Source organism: Suricata suricatta, chromosome 14 (assembly GCF_006229205.1).
Source record: "Suricata suricatta isolate VVHF042 chromosome 14, meerkat_22Aug2017_6uvM2_HiC, whole genome shotgun sequence".
Classification (NCBI taxonomy): Eukaryota; Metazoa; Chordata; class Mammalia; order Carnivora; family Herpestidae; genus Suricata; species Suricata suricatta.
The window spans coordinates 79,651,742-79,675,319 of NC_043713.1; the positions used below are offsets into that span (position 1 = coordinate 79,651,742).

At 51.3% G+C, this 23,578-nt stretch overlaps 1 protein-coding gene across 1 annotated transcript; it reads right to left on the minus strand.

Annotated features, from left to right (window-relative positions):
- Positions 1-1,388: 1,388 nt before the first annotated feature.
- Positions 1,389-19,411, minus strand: OAS2 (2'-5'-oligoadenylate synthetase 2). Its single transcript, XM_029922692.1, has 10 exons — positions 19,124-19,411; positions 17,145-17,415; positions 14,193-14,371; positions 12,959-13,194; positions 12,079-12,220; positions 10,422-10,595; positions 7,813-8,095; positions 5,241-5,428; positions 4,072-4,310; positions 1,389-2,433 (listed from the first exon to the last, which is right to left on the minus strand). Exons 1-10 carry the CDS (start codon positions 19,298-19,300, stop codon positions 2,265-2,267), a joined length of 2,058 nt encoding a protein of 685 aa, XP_029778552.1. The 5' UTR covers positions 19,301-19,411; the 3' UTR covers positions 1,389-2,264.
- Positions 19,412-23,578: the final 4,167 nt, after the last annotated feature.

A 23,578-nucleotide genomic window follows, 5' to 3' on the forward strand; every position in this document is an offset into this window, starting at 1 on the left:
TAAACTCGGGGATGGTTGGAAGGAATGGAAAAGACTCTCCTATCGGGAAATTCCAAGGGGTTCTGGAGCTCTGTGCCAGGATCTGGGGACAAAGACTAGATATATTTCTTATTATATGATAGTATATGTGGTAGTAATAAAACTTTAAGTGGATATATAGTTTAAAACACTTAGACATTCAAGTATCTCTGAAGCTAAAGCCTTTAGCTTTGGCAAGGAGACACTCATGGATGGGCGGGAAATGTAGGCTCAGAAGGAAAAGACAATAAACTATTATAAATGTAAGGCAACGGTTATAATCTAAGCCTTTGGAGGGCTTCAAGGGCTAAGAAGGCATTGGCTCACGATTGCCTGAGACCTTCAGTTCAGCAGGTGCAGACAGGGTTTTGTGTGTGGAGGGAGACAGACAGGCGGCGGGCAAGGTGGAGGAGGGTGAGAGCAAGGTGGTGGAATTATGGGACCCAAGGGGCAGGTGAAGGGCTTCCCCTTGGGAATACGGAGAGATCTCTTTAAAATTTGAAGGAAAAGGAAGTAGCAACTTGGAAAACACACAATGGTTGATAGAAATATGGCGCCCGTAAAACACAATGGCTGACAGAAACATGGTGCCCACGAAGCTGGATGAGAGTGGATATTTTTGGCAGGCAGGTCACTTGCAGAGCGAGAGTTCATCGGGGTGACACTATGAAGGACTTAGCGGTGGTCTTGAGTTCAAGAGGAGTCAAAGAAGTGAGGGAAGGAGTAGTGGAGATTGTCAAGGGATTGTGATTTTACGCAGCGACCTGGTTCTTTAAAGTAGCTGCCAGGGACGCCTGGATGACTCAATTGGTTAAGCGTCGGACTTCGGCTCAGGTCATGATCTCACGGTTCGTGGGTTTGAGTCCCGCGTTGGGCTCTGCGCTGACAGCTCGGAGCCTGGAGCCTGCTTCGGATTCTGTGTCTCCTCTCTCTGCCCCTCCCCTGCTCAAACTCTGTCTCACTCTCTCTCAAAAATAAATGTAAAAAAAATTTTTTTAAGCAGCTGCCAGAAGATCTCTAGAAGTTTCTTCTCACATTAGCATTCCAGGATTCTACGACCTCTGAATGGAACACCTCTTGACAACAGGATGGACCCCAACACCACAACTTCCTGGAGTCTGCACTGTCTAGAAAGAAATATACACGCGGGAATAACACATATGCTACGCAGTTAAAAGCATTGGTTAAAGAGTCGGGAAGAAAAGAAGGAAGCATATCTGAGAGGTTAGTGTTACCAGGGACACGTTTTGCGCACCAGTCGTAGTGCGGATCTTGATAACTAAAGCTCACTCCAGAGTTAGCTTCTAAAGCTGGGTTCACACCCGGCGGGGGGTAGGGGAGGGATATTGCTCCCAAAAGACATGAGGCAATGTCCTGAGACATTTTTAATTGTCACGACTGGGTGGCATCTAGTGGGTAGAGATTTAGCATGTAACCCCACGCCCTGCCACGGACAGCACAGCCCGCCCACAACAAAGAATTATCTGGCCCAAAAGCCAGTCCTCGCTGAGGCCTTGTCCTTCAAGAAGCTTGAGAGAGAACCTGGAGGGACAAGAAGGCGTACCTGGGGGCCGGGTATCCGGGGAGGAAGTAGCGCTTTGGTCAGGGGTGGCAGACCCTCTTGGTCACCTGACCCAGCCTCCGGCTACGGTAGTCTTCACCCCCCCTTTTTGGAGTCACTTAAGCTATGGGGAGTCACATGACCATTCTGGGCCATGAGATGTAAGAGCATTTACTGGATGAGGTTTCTAGTAAGATTTCCTGAGTCTTTATCATCTTTCCCTTCGCTGTTCTTCCTGTTGGGACGGAAGTGCCGCCTGCAGGTTTGGCACTTTCAGGATTAAACTCGACAAAGAGGGCCGAGCCAGAAAGATCTGGTGACGCCCCAGGGGACATTTGGGAACTTCTGGAGACTTTTTTGGCTGTTGCAATGGCGGTGGTGCTACTGGATTCCAGTGGATAGAAATCAAGGGTTCTGCTCAGCACCCTAGGCAGCCCAAGACGAGTCCCAGTGCAAGAACTATCGGACCCTAAACGGGAAGACCCGCTTGTGGGAAAGCGCAGCGGAGCGGCTGCCTGTGTCCTCAGTGTCCTGCCTTAGGGTTTCGGGAAGGGAAAAACCAAACCGTTGCAGCTCCTGCGTTGGGCTCTCTCTCACTTGTGGCTGAATGGATTCCAAGTTGCTAGGGCAGCAGAAGCTCTTGGATTTAAGCTCGCCACAGGGCAACCGGCAGATGACACTCCCCTTAAATTATTCTTACTGGCACTTTCCACGATGGCACAGGGTAGCCACTCCCGTCTTTGAAGCAGAAAGAGGACAGCCATTCAGTAGCTTCTTTTGCCAGAAGATGCCAACACCAGCGGTCCCCTCCACCTAGGTCACCAGTAGGTTCGGCTGGGTCCAGGATCACCGGCCTGAAGGAGATGCAGAAGCATTACAGGTGTGCTTTTTACAACCAGTGGCATCAGGGGTGCCTGGGTGGCTCAGTAGGTTGAGCGTCCGGCTTCGGCTCAGGTCATGATCTCACGGTTTGTGGGTTCGAGTCCCATGTCAGGCTCTGTGCTGACAGCTCAGAGCCTGGAGCCTGCTTCAGATTCTGTGTCTCCCTCTCTCCCTGCCCTGCTTGCACTCTGTCTTTCTCTCTCAAAAATAAATAAATCCTAAAAAATGTTTTTAAACCAGTGGCCTCAGAATGGGGGGCCCATTCTCCTCTTAGCCATAAAACAATGTGTCTCATATTTTAGACACCAGTAACTCAGATGTTCCGATATAGCTCAAAGTAATTTTTCTGGAATTCAATTATATTTGTCAAGGATATTTTGAAAGCTGTTACTTATTTGACACAGGACGGCATGACATGAGCGTCTCCTTCATGTTAGGTCAACTGAAAAATGATGCGGAATTGAATCAACTGTAATGTTACTTGGTCACGCCCACAGGAGGGAGTCTATGCTATCCTGTTCTCTCCTTCTTCCCCTCTGTTCTCTCTCACAGCTTTTTTCTTTTCTCTGTTTCCTTTTCTTTTGCTTCCTTTGTTTTTGTGCCCTGCTGGAGGCACTGAATGGACACACTGAGATTCTCCACTATTCTTCTTCTTCTTCTTTTTTTAATGTTTATTCATTTTAAGAGAGAGAGACAGAGGTGAGAGAGGCAGGGAACAAGTGGGAAAGGGGCAGAGAGAGAGGGAGACACAGAATCCGAAGCAGGCTCCAGGCTCTGAGCTGTCAGCACAGAGCCCGACATGGGGCTCGAACTCATGAACTGTGAGATCATGACCTGAGTGGAAGTCGGACGTTCAGCTAACTGACCCATCCAGATGTTCCCCCACCCTCGCCTTTTAAAAAAAATGTTTAAGGTTCCACGCTATTCTTGAAGGATAGCAGTTTTGTGGGATGCAGGTCTGAAAGGGTAGGTAAAATCTGCTGTAATAAACCTCCCTCCTGTAGGATGAATCGGTCGTGAAGGAATGATGGCATTATTTCTCAGGGACACATTTCCCACTTCCACACCTCTCAGACCTGCTAACGAATCCACACTTTCTCTTCTGACCTAGAAAGACAGAAGCATCCCCAGGGCCTGGCCCCTTGGTCCTTCCTTCTCTATTCCTTCTGGAAGACATTTTCTCCCAACCCCAACCTCCCCTGGGGCTATGGGAGGTTCTGTCAGTCCACCCCCACCAACCTCCATCCTCAGCTTCAAACGTGGGGAATAACAAATCACCACCCCAGCAAGGAGAATGGGGTCCCTGAAATTGGTGTTGGAAGGAATCAGGTTAAGGAAAGGACGGGGCAGGGGGCACCTGTCAGTTTAGCTTCCTACCCTGCTCAGGTCATGATCTCATGGCTCGTGAGTTCGAGCCCCACATAGGGCTCTGTGCTCACAGCTCGGAGCCTGGAGCCTGCTTCAGATTCTGTATCTCTCTCTCTCTCTCTGCCCCTCCCCACTGGTGCTCTGTATCTTTGTCTCTCTCTCTCAAAAATAAAGAAAGATTAAAAAATTTTAAAAAAAGAAAGAGAGAGAGAGAGAAAAGGAAGGGGCAGGCTTTGGAGCACCTGGTTTTCTGGATCTGGGTCAGGAGGAAGTTCCTCACGGTCTCATCCTCAAAGTTGTAATTGACCGTCCAGAAGACACAGAGCTGCTGATACTTTGTGACCAACTCCAGGACCGTCCGGAATCCTTCCGCAGTGTCGAAATTCTCTGCCCCGCTCCCCTGCTCCCAGGCGTAGATGGTGAGCAGCTCCAAGGCGTACTTTGGGGGCAGAGACCCCTTTTGCTTCAGTTTCCTTTCACACTGCGGGAACAGGGGAAGTCAGACAAGACTGGTGAGAGCAGGGAGGCGCAGCGCGCTCAACCGGCATGGCGAGGACCACACGCTAATGACCGCTGGGACCCCAGCAGGGCTGATGGGAGGGTCTGCCGGAGGTCTGAGCAGGTGCACCCTCGGCAGCCCGCAGGTGGCATGTGCGGATTTCCGTGCTGGGTTCTGGCCGTCTAGGACTCCCTAGAGCCATAATGCAGCCTCGGATTACAAAACACCTGCTGTGTGCAGATTGTGGGGCCAGATTCCCAATCCTCCAACAGTCCCGCCAGGCTTGGGGAGGGGAAGGGACACCCCAGGGCTGGGGCTGGGGCCGTTTCTCTGAGTTTCCGGGATGGAAACTGCAGAGCTCAGTGTCCACGTCAGGCTTCAGGGAGCTGTACCCAGGAAGGAGACGTCTCGAGGCAGAGCCGGTACCGTGCCGACGTCTGCGGTCACGGACACACGCAGACACTCCCTTGTGTGCGAGACAGTTGATGGAAGTGAAGGCAGGCTATCAGGTTATAGAAGACACAGCCCCTGGTCCTGCCTGTAGCTTCCGCCCGTCTTCTATGACTTATGGTCGCCGAGCAGGTCAGCCATCCTGCTGGGTAGGCGTGCCAATCCCAACTTCATCTGCCCTTCGTGCGGAGAACACCCGGATTCCCGCCGAGTTCTCAGGGTGCCGGGGCAAAGGCCAAACAAACTACCCGTGGCAGCCCTATCTCACCCCACGTAATGGGGTTGGTGATGGGGCTCCACTGAGATACTCAGGATTCGTGGACAGATTCCCAATAGTGGCTCAGCCCCCGCCCCCACCCCACAGGGGAGCGTGGGCACACGGAGCACCAGTTACATGCTGTCGTGGAGGTCACAGACCACGGTAAAAGCCATAAGCAGGTGGCCGGAATAGGAGCGTCGTACCTGTTTGTACCAATGCTTCACCAGACGAATTAAATCCTTCAGTTTGACGGGTCGGGAAGCCACAAAGTCTCGCTGCAGCTCTGTGAAACAGGTGGAAAATTCTCCCCCCTCGGCGTCTGAGGATTTATACAGGTTGATGAGCTCCGCATAGACCTTGGGGTTGGGTGTGGAGCCAGCGGTGAGCTGACCTAGCGTGGGGGAGATATTTGGATTATGCTTTCCTCTGTAGATGTGCAACGTCGCTCATCATCCAGGGAACACAAATCAAAACCACAATGAGATACCACCTCACACGTGCCAGATGGCTAAAATTAACAACTCAGGAAACAGCAGATGTTGGTAAGATTGTGGAGAAAAGGGGAACCTTCTTGCACTGTTGGTGGGAGTGCAAACGGGTGCAGCGCTCTGGAAAACAGTGTGGAGGTTTCTTAAAAAGTTAAAAATACAACTCCCCTATGACCCAGCAATAGCACTACTAGGAATTTCCCCAAGGGATACAGGAGTGCTGATTCCCAGGGGCAATGTTTATAGCAGCGCTTTCAAAAATAGCCAAATTATGGAAAGACGCTAAATATCCATCGACTGATGAATGGATAAAAGATGCAATATATATATATTCTACTTGGCAATGCAAAAGAGTGAAATCTTGCCATTTGCAGCAACATGGATGGAACTAGAGGGTATTATACTAAGTGAAATGAAGTCAGAGAAAGACAGATCCTATGATTCTACTCAAATGTGGAATTTGAGAAACTCAACAGATGAACATAGAGGAAGGGAAGTGAAAATGAGATAAAAACAGAGAGAGCGAGGCAAACCTTAAGAGACTCTTAAATACAGAGAACAAACTGAGGGTTACTGGAGGGTGCTGGGGGGGAGGGGTTAGATGGGTGACCGGCATTAAGGAGGACACTTTTCAGGGTGAGCCCTGGGTGTCATAGGCAGGAGATGAATCACTGGGTTCTACTCCTGAGGCCAAGACTACCCTGCATGTTAATTAACTTGAATTTAAATTTTAAAAACACTAACTATTTTCAAACTTTTGACAAATATAATTTAACCCTGGGAAATGACTTTGAACTCTATTAGTATATTTGAATGACTGATATTGGGAGCATCTCCAGAGTAATGAGATATTTTTTAAAAGTTATGTAGTCTATATGAATGTAGGTGCTATTACTAAAGTATTATCCAGATTTGTGCTGTCCAATGTGGTAGCCACTAACCAATGTGGTTATTGCATTCAAATTAATTAAGGGGAAATAAAATTAATTTAGTTCCTCCGTCCCACTAGCCACATCTCAAGCTCTCTGTAGGTGTATAACATTTTCATTATCACAGAAAGTTCTTTCAGACTGCACTGATGGGGAGTTTGCTAACTATGGTCTGTAGGCCAAATGTGGCCCACTTCTTGTTTTTGTAAATAAAGTTTTATTGGAACACTGCCATGCACGTATTGTCTATGGCTGCTTTCAGGGTACAGTGGCAGAGCTGAGTAATCATGACAGATACTGTATGGTCCTCAAAGCTGAAAATACTTGCTACCTTCCTTTTAAAAGAATTTTTTTTTTAGCCAAACCCCAATCTATACTTTTATTTCCTCTCTAGAGACACTAAGAACCATTCAGAGGGACGGTACCAGAGTCTTCTTGATTCTGATTTGAAAAATACCTGAAATAGCCTCCTTTATTTTTTCTTTAAAATTTTTTTTGTATCAATGTTTATTTTTGAGAGAGAGTGCATGCACAAGTCGGGAAGGGACAGGAAGAGGGGAACAGAGGACCCAAAGCAGGCTCTGTGCTGTCAACAGTGAGCCTGATGTGGGGCTCAAACTCCTGAACCTTGAGATTATGACCTGAGCCGAAGCTGAACACTCAACCGGCTGAGCCACCCAAGTGCCCCACCTTGGTTTCTGTTAATACAAAATGATGTATTAATGTCATTCACAAATCAAATCCAAAGCAGATTTTTGCCCAAGATTGACAGCACCCAGATTTCTTGTCTTTGCCTTAGAATTCTTCCCACAGTCTGTTTTTTAATTCCCTTCACTAATACTTGAAGCATTTTATCTATAAATATGTACAGAACTCCTGTGTACCCCATTCTTTGATAGGTATTATGAGCCATACCTCAGGAATATAAGATGTGGGTCCTGGCCATCCTTGGGATACTTAAGTGGCAAAAAAAAATGGAAATGTCCATGGTTGGGGGGAGTGGGCGCCTGGGTGGCTCAGCCGGGTAACTGTCCGACTTCGGCTCAGGTCATGATCTTATGGCTCGTGGATTTGAGCCCCCACATCGGGCTCTGTGTTTCGGATTCTGTGTCTCCCTCTCCTTCCACCCCTCCCCCACCTCAAAATAAACATTAAAAATTAAAAAGAAAAAAAGAAAAAAAAAAGATGTCCACAGTTAAGGTGGTGTTGCTATGACTGATGCTGCCTGTTGGGGGCACTAGACCCACGAGTCACCATCATTCAGTCACACGACTTTCCCTCCACCCACCTGGTCCCATCACCCCAGAACCCATCTTCCTCTTCTAGAAGCTAAAGTCTGGGCGGGGGGGTGGTCTCACCTAGAGCATTAAATGCAGGCAGCACATCAAAGTCAACCCTTTCGTTGAGCACTCTGGATTTCAGAGAGAAGCTTAGCACCCTGGGAGCCTTCCATTTTGAAATCTCAAACTTCACGTCAAACTGTTTCTCCTGCCGACAGGCTTCCAGCTGTTTATGGATTTCCTTGATGATATTGCATCTCTCATTTTTTTGTGAGGTGTAGCTTTTAAGCGAGTCTGGGAACACGATGAGGTCGGCATCGGAGCCGGTCTTCAGAGCCGTGCCTTTGCCAGTCGACCCACCCTAGTGAAGAAAGGCAAGCTGAGTCACAGCATTTTCTAGACCCCGAGCCCCCTGCCCCTATGGGCTGGCACCAATGAGGTTGCCAAGGGGGGTGGTTCCAAGTTAGGGTCCAGTTAGGGCTGAGTCCAAAACAGGGTGTTTGCTTTTTCAAGGGAATAGTTTGGCTCCCAAGGTTTTCTCATGTCCTCTGATGTACTTATTTGTTCACAAACAGCTGATGGGTTAGTTGTAAATTACCCCTGCTCAAGTCAACTTCCGAGAGATGTCTCCTACTGGGTATTTAGCTTTGTCTGGATTCCTGTGACCAGAGACAAATCAAACTGGGTGTAGTCATTAATGTTGAAAGTTCTCATCTGTTCCCTGATTCATCTGTTTCCTCTGGGGGTCTGGGGAGTACAGGACAAGTGTTTATAATGTAGGTACAAGGGTCTGCCGACTTTCTGTACAGGGTCAGACAGTAGTGTGGGGTCTGTGTGCCCCTGCCACCTAGGCTCCCTCCTCCCACCTCTCTCCTCCCTCCTCCTCTTCCTCCTCCCCACTCCCCTATCTCCTTCCTCTTTCTCCTATTCTTCCTCCTGCCTCCCCCTCCCTCCCTCCCTCCTCTCCCTCTCTCCCTTCCTCCTCCTCTCTCCTTCCCCCTCCTTCTGCCTCCTTCTCCCTGCCTCCCTCCTCCTCCTTTTCCTCCTTCCCTTTCTACTCTAACAACTCTGTAAAACTGTCAGTCATTTTTTTTTTAGCTCCCTGGCCCTGGCTTGGCCACCCTTGCCTGAGGCAGCCTAGGCGGTATGCGGGCTCCTCCTGTCTGTTTTGGGGAGCTCAGCCTGCAGGCACAGCCCCTGCACTGATGGGCGTCTTTGAGGGTGAGTTCGGGGGGAAGCTGGCTGTGTCACGGAGAGCCATCCCGGTGCACACGGGGCAGGCTTTGCTCAGGGCGCCAACCTCCACGCTTGCTGCCCTGGTTGCCCCCAGAAAGAGCCCCCGATATCTGTAGGGAAAATGTTTTACCCACAAGTAGTAAAGGCCCGGCGGCGGGTTAAGGGTGAGGGGAGGGTGCTCTGTTTCCTGTATCAGACGCTCAACCAGCTTCACTCATGTGGCTGGTCTGCGGTGTTGGCCTTGGCCGGCCTCTCCCGGGCCACAGCCCCCTTGTCACGTTCTCCGGGTGACACCTTCCCTGTCACCCAGTAGAAAACCCTTTCCGGTTCACAGCCAACTTCAGGAAGACAGAAAGCAACTTCCTGTGTGCTGAGGTTCTCTTCCTGTTTCCTTCTACTTTGTGTGTGGTTTTTTTTTTAAGTTTATTTTATTTTTGAGAGACAGACAGAGAGACAGAGTGCAAGCAGGGGAAGGGAAGAGAGAGAGGGAGACACAGAATCTCAAGCAGGATCCAGGCTCCAAGCTGTCAGCACAGACCCTGACACGGGGCTCAAACCCACAAACCCTGAGCTCATGACGTGAGCTGAAGTCAGACACCTGACTGAGCCCCCCAGGAGCCCTATTTTCTTCTTCTTCAATGTGCCACCATACCTTCTCTTATTTCTACTATCACGTTAATGGGGATCTTAGGAAGGAAGGGAGAAAGCAGGCTTCGGGGATTCTAACACTGACCATGACCTCCGCCTGTTTTCACCCCAGTGAGCCTCAGTGAGATCTGACTCCACATGTGGCTTACGGGATATTGGTACTGGTGCCCGGACCTGTCTCAGGGCAGCAAGCACATAGGTCTGTCTGGCAACATATCGGCATTTCCCTGCTCCCTGGGGGTGACCACAGCCCCTGGTTATCTGGTCGCTGACCCACTGACCAAGGGAAGTGTGTTAGCCTGTGGCCTTGGAGCCATGGGCAAGAATGACCCAATCTGCGGCATCTCTGGCTCAGTTGATAAGACAAATCAGGCTCCGGTCACTAAAACAAGGGAGAGGTCACTCTGGTTCAGTACGCACGGAGCTTGGGATCTGCTGTGGTTTGAAGGCAAGCCCCTCGGCTGGGAAGGTGAGAATGTGACCTTACTTGGGAAAAGGGTCTTTGTAGATGTGACAGAGTGAGAAGTCTATAGGCCCTAAATCTGATGGCGGGTGTCCTTAGAAGACAAGGGAAAGGAGAGGAGCCCGCGAGGAAGGTGATGGGGAGGCAGAGACGGGAGGCCGCTAAGGGCAGGGCGGCCCGGGAACCCACACGGAGCCTTAAAGGTACGTGGTAACAGCCGTGGGCAGAGCGCGGGCGCCCCCTACCGACAGCAGGGTCTAGGTGCCCACCTGCCCGCGGCTCTGCAGGCCGAGCTCCCGGACCGCCGAGCTCCCTGCCGCTAAGGCCCGCCTGTACTCACCTTGACAGTTTTCTGAACTCTTATAGCTGAACGCGGAAAGCAATCTTTCTGAAGGAATTTGCAGATGACGTCAACAGCGGTCGCGACCTGGTCCAGGAAATGTCTGTCGGGCTGCAGAAAGTCCTTGATGAACTTATCCAGAAGATGGCCTGGGGTCGCGAACAGTGGCGCTGGCTGGAAAGAGGGGAGAACGCTCAGCGCTTGCATCGACACACCCCAAGAACATTCCGGAGAGTTTAGGGGGGCCCCGTCCCCCAGGGGCTGTGTGCGGTGAGCTGAATGTCCTTATCTGACAGCCAGCTCAAACGGCTCAGAATAAACAAGAAATACAACACTGACGATGAAGAAAACTGAAACGGAGCCAAAGGGGTAAAAAGTTAAACATTTGGGCATCTACACCGACACTGAACCATTTCGGCTACTTTCTATACGTTTGAAAGTTTTCAGAATAAAAGTTGGGGGGGGATATTTTTTAGAAAGTTGTTTTAGGAAGCCAGGAAAATTGAGATCAGAGAGCAAAGACCGGAGTCCAGGGAGAGCCGGGACAAGGAGTGGGCGCCGACATTCCTTCTGGATCCGGGCAGGGGGCTCCCCGTCCGTGAGCCCTTCCTGTCCAGGGACCCTGGAATTTGGGATGCGCATTTATATCCCATTTCTTTGCTCAGTTGGCCCTCAACTCCCTGTGCGAAATGGAGGGTAGGTCCACGCCCACCATACTTTGGATGTAAATTAGTCCCGTGTCTGTGAATTTGGTTGGCCTATATCTGGCCTCAAGGGCAACCCATGACCCCCAGAAAACTGAGTGGGTTCAGTGGCCAAGACCAACAGTGTTCTCATTGGACAGTCCTTCTCCGATGAGCACTGGGAGCACAAGGGCGTCTGTGCTGGTAGATTTGCTTCCCTTTGGGGGACGGGAGGGGAAGCCAGTATCTGCCCCACACTCAGCCCCTTGATCTGCTCTCCAGTTTCTGCTGGGACCACTGCCACACACTTGCCCAGGGCTCTGCTCCGTTTCGTCCTCAATGACCAGGCACCTGTGGCCATTGATTGAAATCTCTAATCGGCAGGAACGCCTGGGTGGTTCAGTTGATTAAGCTAAGCGACTGACTTTGGGTCATGATCTCACGGTTTGTGGGTTTGAGCCCCTCATCAGGCTCTGTGCTCACAGCTCAGAGCCTGGAGCCTGCTTTGGATTCTGTGACTCCCTCTCTCTCTGCCCCTCCCCTGCTCTCACTCTGTCTCTGTCTCTCAAAAATAAATAAGCATTTAAAAAACGAAAAGAAGAGGAGGGAGACACAGAGACAGACAGGCAAGGAGGGAAGGCATGGTGACGACGCACCAGAGAAGCCCATGTGACAATGAGGGCGGGGATGGGAGAGACACGGCCAAGGAGCACCAAGCTGGAAGAGGCGGGGAAGGATTCCCCCTCTGGGGCCTTCAGAGGGAGCACAACCCCACCCCCACCTTGACGTTGGACTTCTAGCCTCCGTATCTGTGAATGAATTTCTGCTGCTGTAAGCCTCTAGCGTGTGCTTTGTCACGGCAGCACGAGGACATCCACACCCACGCGTGGTGCCCCTGGGTTACAACTGGAGTCTGGGTGTCGGGACGCGCCCCCTGCAGCGTGACACGAGCCGTCCCTGTGAAGCCCTCTCACCAGAACATTCCACGACGGTCCGGGCGACTCACTGGGGCTGAGAGAAGACAGCCAGGTGTCAGCTTCCCGCTGGAGCAGCTGCCAGCACGCCTTATCTTCGCTCACATTGTGGGTCGGGTCAGTGGGGTCCAGGATGACCGGCCTAGAATTCGTTGGGTGACAAAACCGTCAGTTGGGCTGCACGTAAAAGAAGAAATCCGTTGGGGAGAGAGGCCTGGAAGGGCGTCCAGGAACCTGGACTTGAACATCCACACTTCCTCTCACTCACCGAGGCGAACACCGAGATGTTCAGACCCTCGGCTCCCGCCGTCTCTGCTTGTCGGAGACCTTCCATGAATAACAGTAAAATGGGGGCCCGGGCGGCTCAGTCGGTTAAGTGTCCGACTCCATTTCAGATCACCATCTCACGGTTCATGAATTGGAGCCCCGTGCCGGGCTCTGGGCTGACAGCGAGGAGCCTGCTTGGGATCGTCTCTCTCCCTCTCTCTGCCTCTCCCCTGCTGGTGCGCGCGCGCACACACACACACACACACACACACACACACTCTCTCTCTCTCTCTCTCTCTCTCTTTCTCTCTCTCTCTCAATAAATAAATAAATTTTTAAAAATAACACAATAAAATGGCTAGTCCCTTCCTTCTGTATGGGAACCACCTCCTGAGTATTTGTTTTGGGGACAAGACAAAGTATGACAATGGTGTGGAATGTGAAACAACACTGGTTGGGCTCCCCTCTTTCGGGCAGACCTCCCTGCCCACCACGGCGGGCAAGCTTTGGTGCACCCTTGGCCAGGAAGGGCGGCCCTGTGCCCTCATCCTACTGGGCACAGCCTGAGCGCGGACCGACAGGTAAAGAGAGAGGCTGGAGGGAAGCTTGGTACCTCGGTGATCGGAGCTTGCTCAGCAGAATGTTCCGGACTGTCTCGTTCTCAAAGTTGTAGTTGACCATCCAGTAGACACACAGCTGCTCCTGCCGCTTGATGAGCCCCAGGACGGCTCTGATCCCCTCCACGGTGTCAAAGTCCTCGGCTTCGCAGCCCTGTTCCCAGGCGTAGACCGTCAGCAGCTCCAGCGCGTACACGGGCAGCAGGCGGGGCCCATTCAGCTTTGCCTGGCACTGCGGGGGAAGGAGAGGGGCAGTGGCTCGTCTGGAGATCCCATTCCCCCACCCCCGCCCCGTGCCAGGGGCCTGAGATCAAGGAATCAAAGTCTATGGGAAGTCAGCACCCCCACCAGTGACGAAAATGACGCCATGCCTAAAACTCGATGGACTGACAGTAGCAAGTGTTGGCAAGGACGTGGATGGAGCACCTGGACGTGTCCGACGTTGCTGATGGCGGTGCCGTTAGGTACAACCGTCTGGGAAGACTCGTGCTGGCCATGCTTGCTAACGTTAAATATGTACATTATTACATACGTATCTAATGTTATGTAACATTACATGTTACATATGATATATTTATGTAATGATACGTTTTATATATGATGTAATAATATACAGCATAGTCTACATATGTGTTATTACATACACACATATACATTATAAATAACCATGTATGTATGTACCTATCTCTATACACATATTCATACACCTTCTAACCTGTGTGTTTGTCCAAGAGAAATGAGCGCTTAAACTCACAAAAAGACACATAAGGCCATGTCCACGGTAGCCTGCTTCCCCGTAGCCCTGATTTGGAAGCGGCCTGCGTGTCCATTAGCCAAAGGGATAATGTGCGCCACCAAGACCACGGGGCCACGCACAGTGGCGAGGAAGCACAGGCAACATCAGGAGCGAATCTGAGAGCAGACGCCACGTTGACCCAAAGGAGGTAGAGGGTACGTGCGGCGCTGTTCCACTGGTATCAAGTTCAAAACCGAGCAGAACTGATTGTGGTGACAGTTAGGACGGAGGCCGTCGGGGGCAGCGTTCAGGGGAGGGGGCTTGAGGCGGCTGCTGAGAGGCAGGAAGCTGCCCTGTGTTGGGCTGGGTGTTGCTAAGGGGGGTATAAGGAGGCGGCGGGCTGAGCACTTCAGAGTGTTGTGCTCCCTGGAGGTGAGTGATCCCGGTTGAAAGGAGGTAGACGGCAGCAATAGATAATATCATTGTCAGGTTACCTGTTGGTACCAGTACTTTACCAAGAGGATCAAATCCATCAGTTTTCTGGGACGGTTGTGGAAAAACCTCTGCTGGAGTTCTGTGAAGCAGACGGAGAACTCGCCGGGGAGGGCTCCCGTCATGTCCAAGGCTCTCTTGAGCTCTCGGTAGGTCTGGGGGCTGGGCTTCTCACTTAAGCCTGGAGCAGCAGAGAAACATAGGCCTGCTGGTGTTCAGTGAGCCAGCGGGTGGGGGTGGGGGTCTGCTGGGGGGTGACAGCACACATCTGTCGCTTAATCCATAAGGGAGCTGGTGTGCTCACTGACCAGGTGAGGCTGGCTTCCCTCACTAGGCCATGGTCTTACGTACCTGTCGGGCAAACTGCATGGCGCTGGCCCGAGACCAGGTCAGCGGAAACAGAAGGATTGAAAACGCAGTTATAAATGAGGAAGGGGGACTCCCAAACTGGTAGGGAAAGGTGGCCTCTGTGATGGACGCTGTAGGCGCAGCTGGGATGCACCTGCAGGAAATGGACTTTGTATCGAGCAGGCACTGTATTCTGCTACTGAGCCCAGCCAGTGAATGTTCTGTTTCAGAGAGTCAAGGGGACAGGGACAGGTAAGGCAAAGGCAGGGCCCTGGAGGCTGGAGTTAGAGGCCAACAGGCATGTGCACTCCCCTCAGAATGGGATCCTGTGATGCCAGGTAGTGGTTCTCAAACTGACGTGCCAGTCGGAATCCTGCTGCCCAGGTAATCTGGAATACGGGTCCAGAGCCTCCTGAGTTGATAAATATGGGTCTCTTAATCCCAAATTTTCTCTGCAGGAGGTCTGCAGCGAAGAGAGCTCAGGCCTCTGTATTTTTTTTTAAACTAAGTTTCAGGTGATTTTGATACCCACTGAAATTTGCAACCACTGGTGTGGGGGGTGAGGAGGTAAGTGCAATATGTGAGGAGTCAGTAGGTCCCAGAATTTCATCAGGGTCTCCACTCTTGCTAGCTGAGCTCTGCTGTTTACAAGCACATTTTACAAACACATAAGCAAGGGGAGACAGTGGCCAGCTTGTTCCTTTCATTCACTCCAGCCGGTATTTACCAACTTCCTACTTTTAGCCAGACGTGGTTCTGGGCACTTGGCAACCAAGGAGGTTAAGGGTAAGAGCATTCCATGCTTCTCGATGATGGTAATAATGTAGCTAACACTTGTTGAGTGCCTACTCCATGTCAGACACAGTCTAAGCCTTTCTATACCAGCGCCACAAAACTCCATGGGGTTGGCGCAGTGAACTAACTACTAGCTTAACAGATGAGGAAATGGAAACACTAGGAAGTCATGTAAGAGCCAGCATCCCCCGCTTTGGGTTAGGAACCCGGGAGAGAGAGCAGAGGAAGCCTGCCTGGTGTGGAGAACAGGCCACATTAGTTGGGCAACTATTTAGTAAAGAAAGGATTTTAAGAATTCCCCAGTAAGTTACTCTTCTCAGAAAGCAATCATGGTTTCCTTTCCCAAAAGGATCTCGGTTGGCAACATGCGGTTCTAGCGCCATCTGGTGGCAGCCTCTGGATACCACATACAAGGAAGAGTCTATTTCTTGTTTTCACACCATCCTTGCATGTTGGGGTGAACCCAGCAGAGGGCGTTCTGACCCACTCCCCAGCCACCGTGCTTTGAACAAGAGGAGAAAATACAGGATTTCCTGAGAATTCTGAGTCACACCGGGTCTCTTCACCTTGACTCCAGCCCTTGTCTGAGGTAGGCCCATACTCTTAACTCTTACCAGTCTATAGAAGCCCTATAAACTAGCCATTTCTGGTCTGATCTTATAGTTGGTAAAAATGGGTAAGTGGTGGGATCAGGATAGGAACTGAGAACTGCCTACCTCCCAAACAGTTTTCTCTAACTTGGTGGCCTTCCTGTGAGTATGAGTCACCGAAGTGTGTGTGTGTGTGTGTGTGTGTGTGTGTGTGTGTGTGTGTGTCTATCTTAAAAGCATCCCGACTTGGGGTTTAGAAAATCTTGACTTTTATTCTAGTTTTGTCAGTAACTGGCTGTGTGTCCCTGGGACATTCCTTTCCTTCAGTTTTCCTATTTGCTTAAAGAGGGCTTAATTTCAACTGTGGCATTTAAGTTTGTAATTATATGTACCTGTGCTTGAGACTAAGCTGTAACTATACTGAGCTTTTCCTTTCCTTCCTTCCCTTCCTTCCATTCATCCATTCAGTCTATCATCCATCCATCTGTCTATCCATCTGTACATCCATCCATCCATCCATCTATCCATCATCCATACAGCCAACCATCCATCATCTGTCCATCCATCCATCCAACCAACCATCCATCATCCGTCCATCCATCCATCCATCCATCCATCATCCATCCATCATCCGTCCATCCATCATCCATCCATCCATCCATCCTTCCAACCAACCATTGATCCACTCGTCCAACCAGTTGCCCTTGCCTTGATGTTGACCTGGTCAGAAAGCAGACTCCAATCCCTGCCCAAGCAGAACTTTCCCCTGCTGTTTGCCCCATCCTCTTCCTCTAACCAACATTCACTCCAACTAAATCCCCAAGCGTGGTTGTACAGACCAGCAGCAGCATGGCCCTGGTTAGAAATACAGAGTCCTGGGCCCTCCCCCAATCTCCTGAATCAGCGCCTGCATTTTTCACATTTCTCTGATGATCTGTGTGCTTGTCACAGTTTGAGAAATTCTGTTCTAGATTCTAGAGTCTAGGACATTCTCTCCAAAGCCTATTAGGAGATGGGGGAAAGTTCTAGAAAAGAGAGTAAGCCTCGGGCAGGGACCTCCTTTCTTGAAGGTATGTGGTCCCCCACTTCAGGACATCCCAGTGGTGTCTTTCCTATCCCCAGCCTAGAGGACCCACATGGCGGTCTGCCACAGCTTTCTTTGTCTTTGCTCTCTCAACACCCCCCTCCTGGCCAGTGCCCTCCACACCCAGTAGCACTCACCCAGGGCATTGTAGGCAGGGAGCACCTCAAACTTGAGGCTCTGCCACTTCGTGGACAGCTGGAGCGTGAGCCCACTGTGGAATCTCTGGACCTCCATTCTGGCCGCCAACTTCATTGTGAACGGACACACTTCCAGCCACTGCCAGATCTTGCTGAGGATTTCATCGCGGCTTTTTTTCTGATCTTGGAACTGCTTAAGGTCACCGACAAAGATGACAATCGTACCGTCGGAGTTGCCCCTCAACATGGTGTTCCGGCCGTAAGAACCACCCTGCCGGTAGTGGAGAAGCAGGTGTGAGCATCTGGACCCTTTGGGGTCACAGGGCGCCCCATGGCCAATAGCACTTCTTGAATCAAGCAGAAGCCACGAGTGTCACCACAGCTTTAAAACTGAGTGACAGGCATCCATGTGTCCACCTGGAGACCTGAGCAGGCGGCTCACAGCAGCACTTTTCGGACCAGCCTCTGACTGGAGGCCACTCAAATGGCCATCGGCAATAGAATGAACAAACGCAGTGTATTCGCACCTTGGAATGCTATTCGACAATGAAATGAAAAATGCATGCTCACATACAACATGAGTTTTGCAAGCAGGATGGGACAAAGAAGCCACACACTAAAGCCACACCACGTGTGAATTCATTTCTATCAGGCGACCTGATTTGGGGAGCATTGGGGGCAGTGACTTGGCAGCGGAACCGGGAACTCTTGGGGCCGGGAAGGTTTCGTTTACAGATCTGGGCGTGGGTGACACAGGTGTGTTGCCAGTGGCAATCCACCGGACGGTGTGCTTAGATCTGTGCACTCGGTTTTCCTTACCTTTTAGTTTAATTAAGAAAAAGCTAACAATATTGAGAGGCAGGATGGCATAGCAGTTAAGGGTACATGCTCCTGGGGCGGCTGGGTGGCTCCATTGGGTAAGCATCTGACTTCCACTCAGGTCATGATCTCACAGTTCATGAGTTCGAGCCCTGCATCGGGCTCTGTGCTGACAACTCAGAGCCTGGAGCCTGCTTCGGATTCTGTGTCTCCCTCTCTCTCTCTGCCCCTCCTCCACTCATACTCTGTCTCTGTCTCAAACTCTTTCACAAACTTTAAAAAAAGTTAAAAAAAAGAAAAAGATTAAAAGAAAAAAAAGGTTCAATCTCCCAAGCTGACTCTCTGGGCTTAAAGTCTGGCTTCGCCTCCAGCTAGTAAATAACTTCCTCATGCCTCAGTTTCCTCATCTGGGTGAAGGGACACCAAGTGTCCAGGCATCTTTACTGCTAGCGCTGCTGGGCATGCCTAAGGCAGAGGCCAGAAACCACCGTGACTGCAGAGAAGGGGGCTCGGGTCTGGTGAGTGTGAGGGGACGTCTGGGGGACCTCTAACCCCCTCCCACTGTAGGGTCCCGGCACCTTCCCAGCACCCTTTCCCCCCCGAAGGCCCAGAATCTTCAGCCTCAGCCCTGGGCTTTATGCCCAGAGCACCACACATTTCTACCTGCTGAGAGTCACCCGTGTTGCCATTGAGAAACCACAGAGCCACTTTCGGGTGGTTTTACTGAACCTACCCAGCCTCAGGTTACTCCTCTGTAATACGGGGAGGTTGGAAACAATAATGGTGAGCAATCACAGCTCATTTATTGAGCGCTGACTATGTCCCAGGCCCTGTACTAAGAACATTATATACTTCAGCCTCATTACAGTTTGAGATGGGTATTATTCCTCTCCCGTTTTGCAGATTCAGAGACTGAAGCACAGAGAGGTTAAGCCACCTGCTCCGGGGCACACAGTCATAAAGGCTGAGCTGGAACGTGAAGCTGTACCCCTAAGCTCTACACCACACCCGTCGCCCCACTCGAGGGTGGGGAGGACAAGGTGATGTCTGGTGCACCCAAGGCTTGTCACCAGGAGGTGCTCAGCCCCCCGTTACTCTTCCCTCCGGCGGCCACAGAACCTCCTGGCTCCAAGAAGCCCTGACCCCAGCCTTCCACTCACTTTAGCCACACATATTGCTTGGGGGATCTGCCTGGTCTCCTCCAGGGCGGCACAGATGGCGTCCACGGTGTCATCGAGCTGCTGCTGACATTCTCTGCGGGGCCTCAGGGAGTTCTGGATCAGTTCATCCAGCTTCTCCGGCTGCGTGGAGTACAGATGTGACCCCCAGATGCCCATCGCTCCCGCTGGCTGCGGCGGTGACAGCCAACCGTAGATCTGAGCTTGCAGAGAGGAGAGGCGGCCGCTCCCTTGCCGAGAGCCCGGAAAGCGTGAATCGAAAGTGGATATCTGGAAACTGAAACTCAAAGGCGGCTTCCTGCTGACTTCCTCAGCCCAGATTTCCACCCACGCCCATGGCCGGACGCCAGCCTCCCGGGTCCTCCCAAGGCAACCTTGTGGTTAAGCAGGGAGGCTGATACATGCTACATCACCTGGCCTATTTGTGCCTCAGTTTTCCCCATCTGTGAAATGGCGATGACAGTGGCACCTCATAGGGTTCATGTTAGAATGGGCGGGCACTTGGCAAATGCTGTTTAAAAAGCTATTAAGGAGATCATATTTTACAGGGGATAGAAGTTCAGTGGTTGTAAATTTGGCTTTATGAAGTGATTCGTACATTGGGCCGTAGCCCACCTAAGCAAGTAGAAAGGGCTGGCGGGTTGTGCACGCTGGAAGGTTTTCCTAGGAAGGAGAACGGAGCAAGAAGCTACGGGCAGGAAAGGAAAAGACTGTTTCAGGACAGGACATCCTTTTTGGGCAAAGAGACCGGGCTGGCAGGGTGTTTTTCCTGCAGATGATGTCACTAGGGCTGACTGGGACATTTCAGACGGACTTTTCAAAGGTCACATTCCGGACATGGGCTAAAAGTGCAATTCAGTCTTGGTTTGCTGTCGTGGGGGGGTGAAGTTTTCCATCTGTGGTTTTTAACACCCTCGTCTCCAAGGCCTTGAGCGCAGCAATGGAGAAGGAGACCCAGAGAGGGGATTTATTTGCTCAGGGATGCACAGCAAGGCAAGGGCTGATCCAGACCCAGGTTTCAGTCCCACCAGGGGCCACATACATGTGCCAGAGCATTCAGCAGGCACCTGCAGTCCTCAGCAGGTACGTCCCCGGCCCGACAAGGACGGGACACGGGCCCAGGAGTGCACAGGCCAGAGGGAGAACAGATGTGCAACTCCTTCCTGAGCTGTGAAACTGAAACCCCCAGAGGGCTCCCCCTGGCTGCCTCTGTCTACCAATAATAAATAATACAGAAGGCAAAAAAAAAAAAAAATCCCTGAGATGTGGGAAGAGCAGGGCCCTTCTCCGCTGTGATGATGAACTTTGTATGTCAACCTGGCTGGGCCATGGTACCCAGGTGTTCGGTCAAATGTTGTTCTAGATCTTTCTGTGAAGACTTTTTTTTTTAAAGATGAGGTTAACATTTCAATTAGTAGACTTTGAATGAAGCAGAATCCTCAGAATCCTCTTCATAACATGGGTGGGCCTCATCCAATCAGTTGAAGGGCTTAATAGAAAAAAGACCAACCTTTCTTTAGGTGGAAGGAATTCCTCCAGCAGATGGCCTTCAGACTCAAGCTCCAACATCAGCTTTTTTTCTGGGTCTCCAGCCTCCCAGGCAGGAGGGGAACTGGGGCAGGTTGTTGTGTGAGGGGGGGTGATTTACGGAAGAGAGGCCTCTGCAACATCTCCCCTTTTAATGGGAGGTATGAATGGGCCATTTCTGCAGCTCTGAGAGTTTAGAGAAATCTGGGGACTCAAGATTTTCAGAAGCTTCATCCTTTGGGTCCCCAGTCTGTATGTCAGGATCCTCTTTCCCAAGGAGGTTCCTGACCTTATTTAGCAGAGCTGATTATGCGGAGAGTACAGAGCTCTCTTATGCCCACTGGGGTGGACAATATAAAGTGTTGGGGAGGGGGCGGAGACCCCCCAGTGTGTGCTGGGTGCCGCGTAAATGGCACGGAGGCTACGGAAGACAGAAACACGGCTCCTCAAGTGGTTAAACGCAGTTATGACAGAAGCGCCAAGTCGGTTCCCCCTTGTATACACCCAGGGAAGCGGACATGTAGGTTTGCATGAAACCACACACAAGCGTCCACAACAGCATCATTCAGAATGGTCAAAAAGCGGAAACAGTCCAACCACACATCAGGGGATGAATGGATAAACGCAATGTGGCCTATCTACGAACTGGGATATTAGTAAGAGTAAGAACAGAAGCGCTGATGGATGAGCTACCGCACAGATGAGCCTTGAATACGTGGACCAGGCTGGGACGCTGGTGGAAAACGCAAGCGCACTCGGAGATCTTGGTGGACTGGGGTTTTAGGTTACACGGGCGGGCTGAGCGGAGATCCTTCTCCGGAAATCTGAGCCTGGAGCACAAGCGGGGGGGGGGGGGGGGGGGGGGGGGGGGGGGGGGGGGGGGGGGGGGGGGGGGGGGGGGGGGGGGGGGGGGGGGGGGGGGGGGACGGTTTATCCTCGGTTACTTCCGCATTCCGATTTAGCAGGAATTTCGTGCACCTGGCAAGCAGGGGAGACCAAGAGCCCAGAAGGAGTGTCTAAACTAGGAACTAGAGCCTCTGTGATTCCCGTAGACCGTCTTCTGGTGCATTGCTTTACTCATTTTCCCAACAAAAGAAGCCAGACACAAAAGGACAAATAGTGTACAATTCCATGTGTATAAAATGTCGATAATAGAGACAGAGAGCAGATTAGGGATTGCCGGGAATTAGGGGGGTAGGGGTGCAGAGTGATTGCTAATGGGTGTCAGGCCTCTCTTGGGGCTGAGGAAAATATTCTGGAATCCCCCTTGTGACGTGGCTTACGTTGTGACTATCCCAAATACAAACACTGTGAGATCCCCACACCGCTGAATTGTACACTTTAAATTCTTTTCAATGGTTATTCATTTTTGAGAGACAGAGAGAGACAGAGCCTGAGTGGGGGAGGAGCAGAGAGAGGGGGAGACACAGAATCCCAAGCGGGCTCCAGGCTCCGAGCTGTCAGCACAGAGCCTGACACGGGGCTCGAACCCACGGACCGTGAGATCATGACCTGAGCCGAAGTCAGATGCTGAACCAACTGAACCACCCAGGTGCCCCTGAATTGCACACTTTAAAAGTCAAAATTCATGGTGTGTGAATTATATCTTAGTGGCAGTTTTTTAAAAATTAAAAAAATTAAATTGAAAATTTACCTCCTTTGCCCCCCCTACCTTCTTTGGAGTCCTATCTCATGTTTCTGGACTGGGTACTCAGTTTCCTTGGCCTTCTGGCTACAGGAGAGGGAGCCCCTTTTGTGCTACCTAGGAGGGCCTCTGGCTCTCTGTGTAGCTTTCAGTTGCTGACTGATCACATTTAGTTTTTGTTCTTCTTATCCCAAGTCTGTGGTTTCTTGGTAAGGTTTCTTTTTTTTTAATGTGTATTTCCCAGAGCATGCCAGTGAGGGAGGGACAGAGAGATAAGGGGACAGAGGATCAGAAGTGGGCTCTGTGCTGACAGCCTAGTGCCCGACTCGGGGCTCAAACCCACAAACCGTGAGATCATGACCTCAGCCAAAGTCAGATGCTTGACTGACTGAGCCACCCGAGCGCCCCATCCTGGTAAGTTCTTTTTCTTTGTTTTTTAATGTTGTATTTATTTTTGAGAGAAAGAGAGACAGAGTGGACAGGGGAGGGTCAGAGAGAGAGGGAGACACAGAATCCGAAGCAGGCTCCAGGCTCTGAGCTAGCTGTCAGCACAGAGCCCGATGCGGGGCTCGAACCCATGAACGTGAGTGAGATCATGACCTGAGCCCCCAGGGGCCCCCCTCCCAGTAAAGGTCTAATGTTGTTTAGGGCTGCTGTCCCCTCAGAGCTCTTTACTCCTGCATTTTCCAAGCTTTTCTTGCACACATGTGTTTCCATAGAACTTCAGTATCAATCTGTCTGTTCCAGAGAAAAGTGCGTGTGGGCATTTTGGTGGATATCTTTAGGGTCATTGCACATAAGAAATCCACTTAGAATTGATGTATGTAAGGGTGTGGCTAGACCGGGGAGCCCTCGGAAGTGACAGTGGGGCTCCGATGTCAATGCCAGTGTGGCCCTTGTCAAAGACGGAGAAGCCAGAATAGAATAAATCCCCACTCCGGTCAGCCTGGCCCGGTGACAGGTCCTCCTCGCCTCCAACTTCCTGGAGCTACCCCATCTCTCACCATCTCACCGGTACCCTAACTCCAGGGCCACTTTGAGGGGGTGCATAGAGCCCGCGTCACGATGATGGGAGTTGCCGAATCGAGACCCCGCCACTGGGCCCCCTGGAACGAGATCCGCCAGCTTGCGCCGCCCAGGCCAGGCCCCCGCCTGCTGCTGGACCCTGGGTGGGGTAGGTCTCTGCTGCCCAGAGGGGTCAGCTCTGAGCTCTTGGAACTGCACCGACGCAGAAGGTGTAACTCGGGGTCCCGCGAGCCCCAGCC

Bases quoted from the DNA above. Each gene is read 5' to 3' on its own strand.
- OAS2 (XM_029922692.1), bottom strand. From the start codon at position 19,300: ATGGGCATCTGGGGGTCACATCTGTACTCCACGCAGCCGGAGAAGCTG. The intron at 10,596-12,078 runs GTGAGAGGGCTT...CCCTCTTTCCAG, and splicing joins GACCGTCGTGGAATGTTCTG to CCAGCGCCACTGTTCGCGAC. The intron at 4,311-5,240 runs GTACGACGCTCC...CTGTTCCCGCAG, and splicing joins TGAAGCATTGGTACAAACAG to TGTGAAAGGAAACTGAAGCA.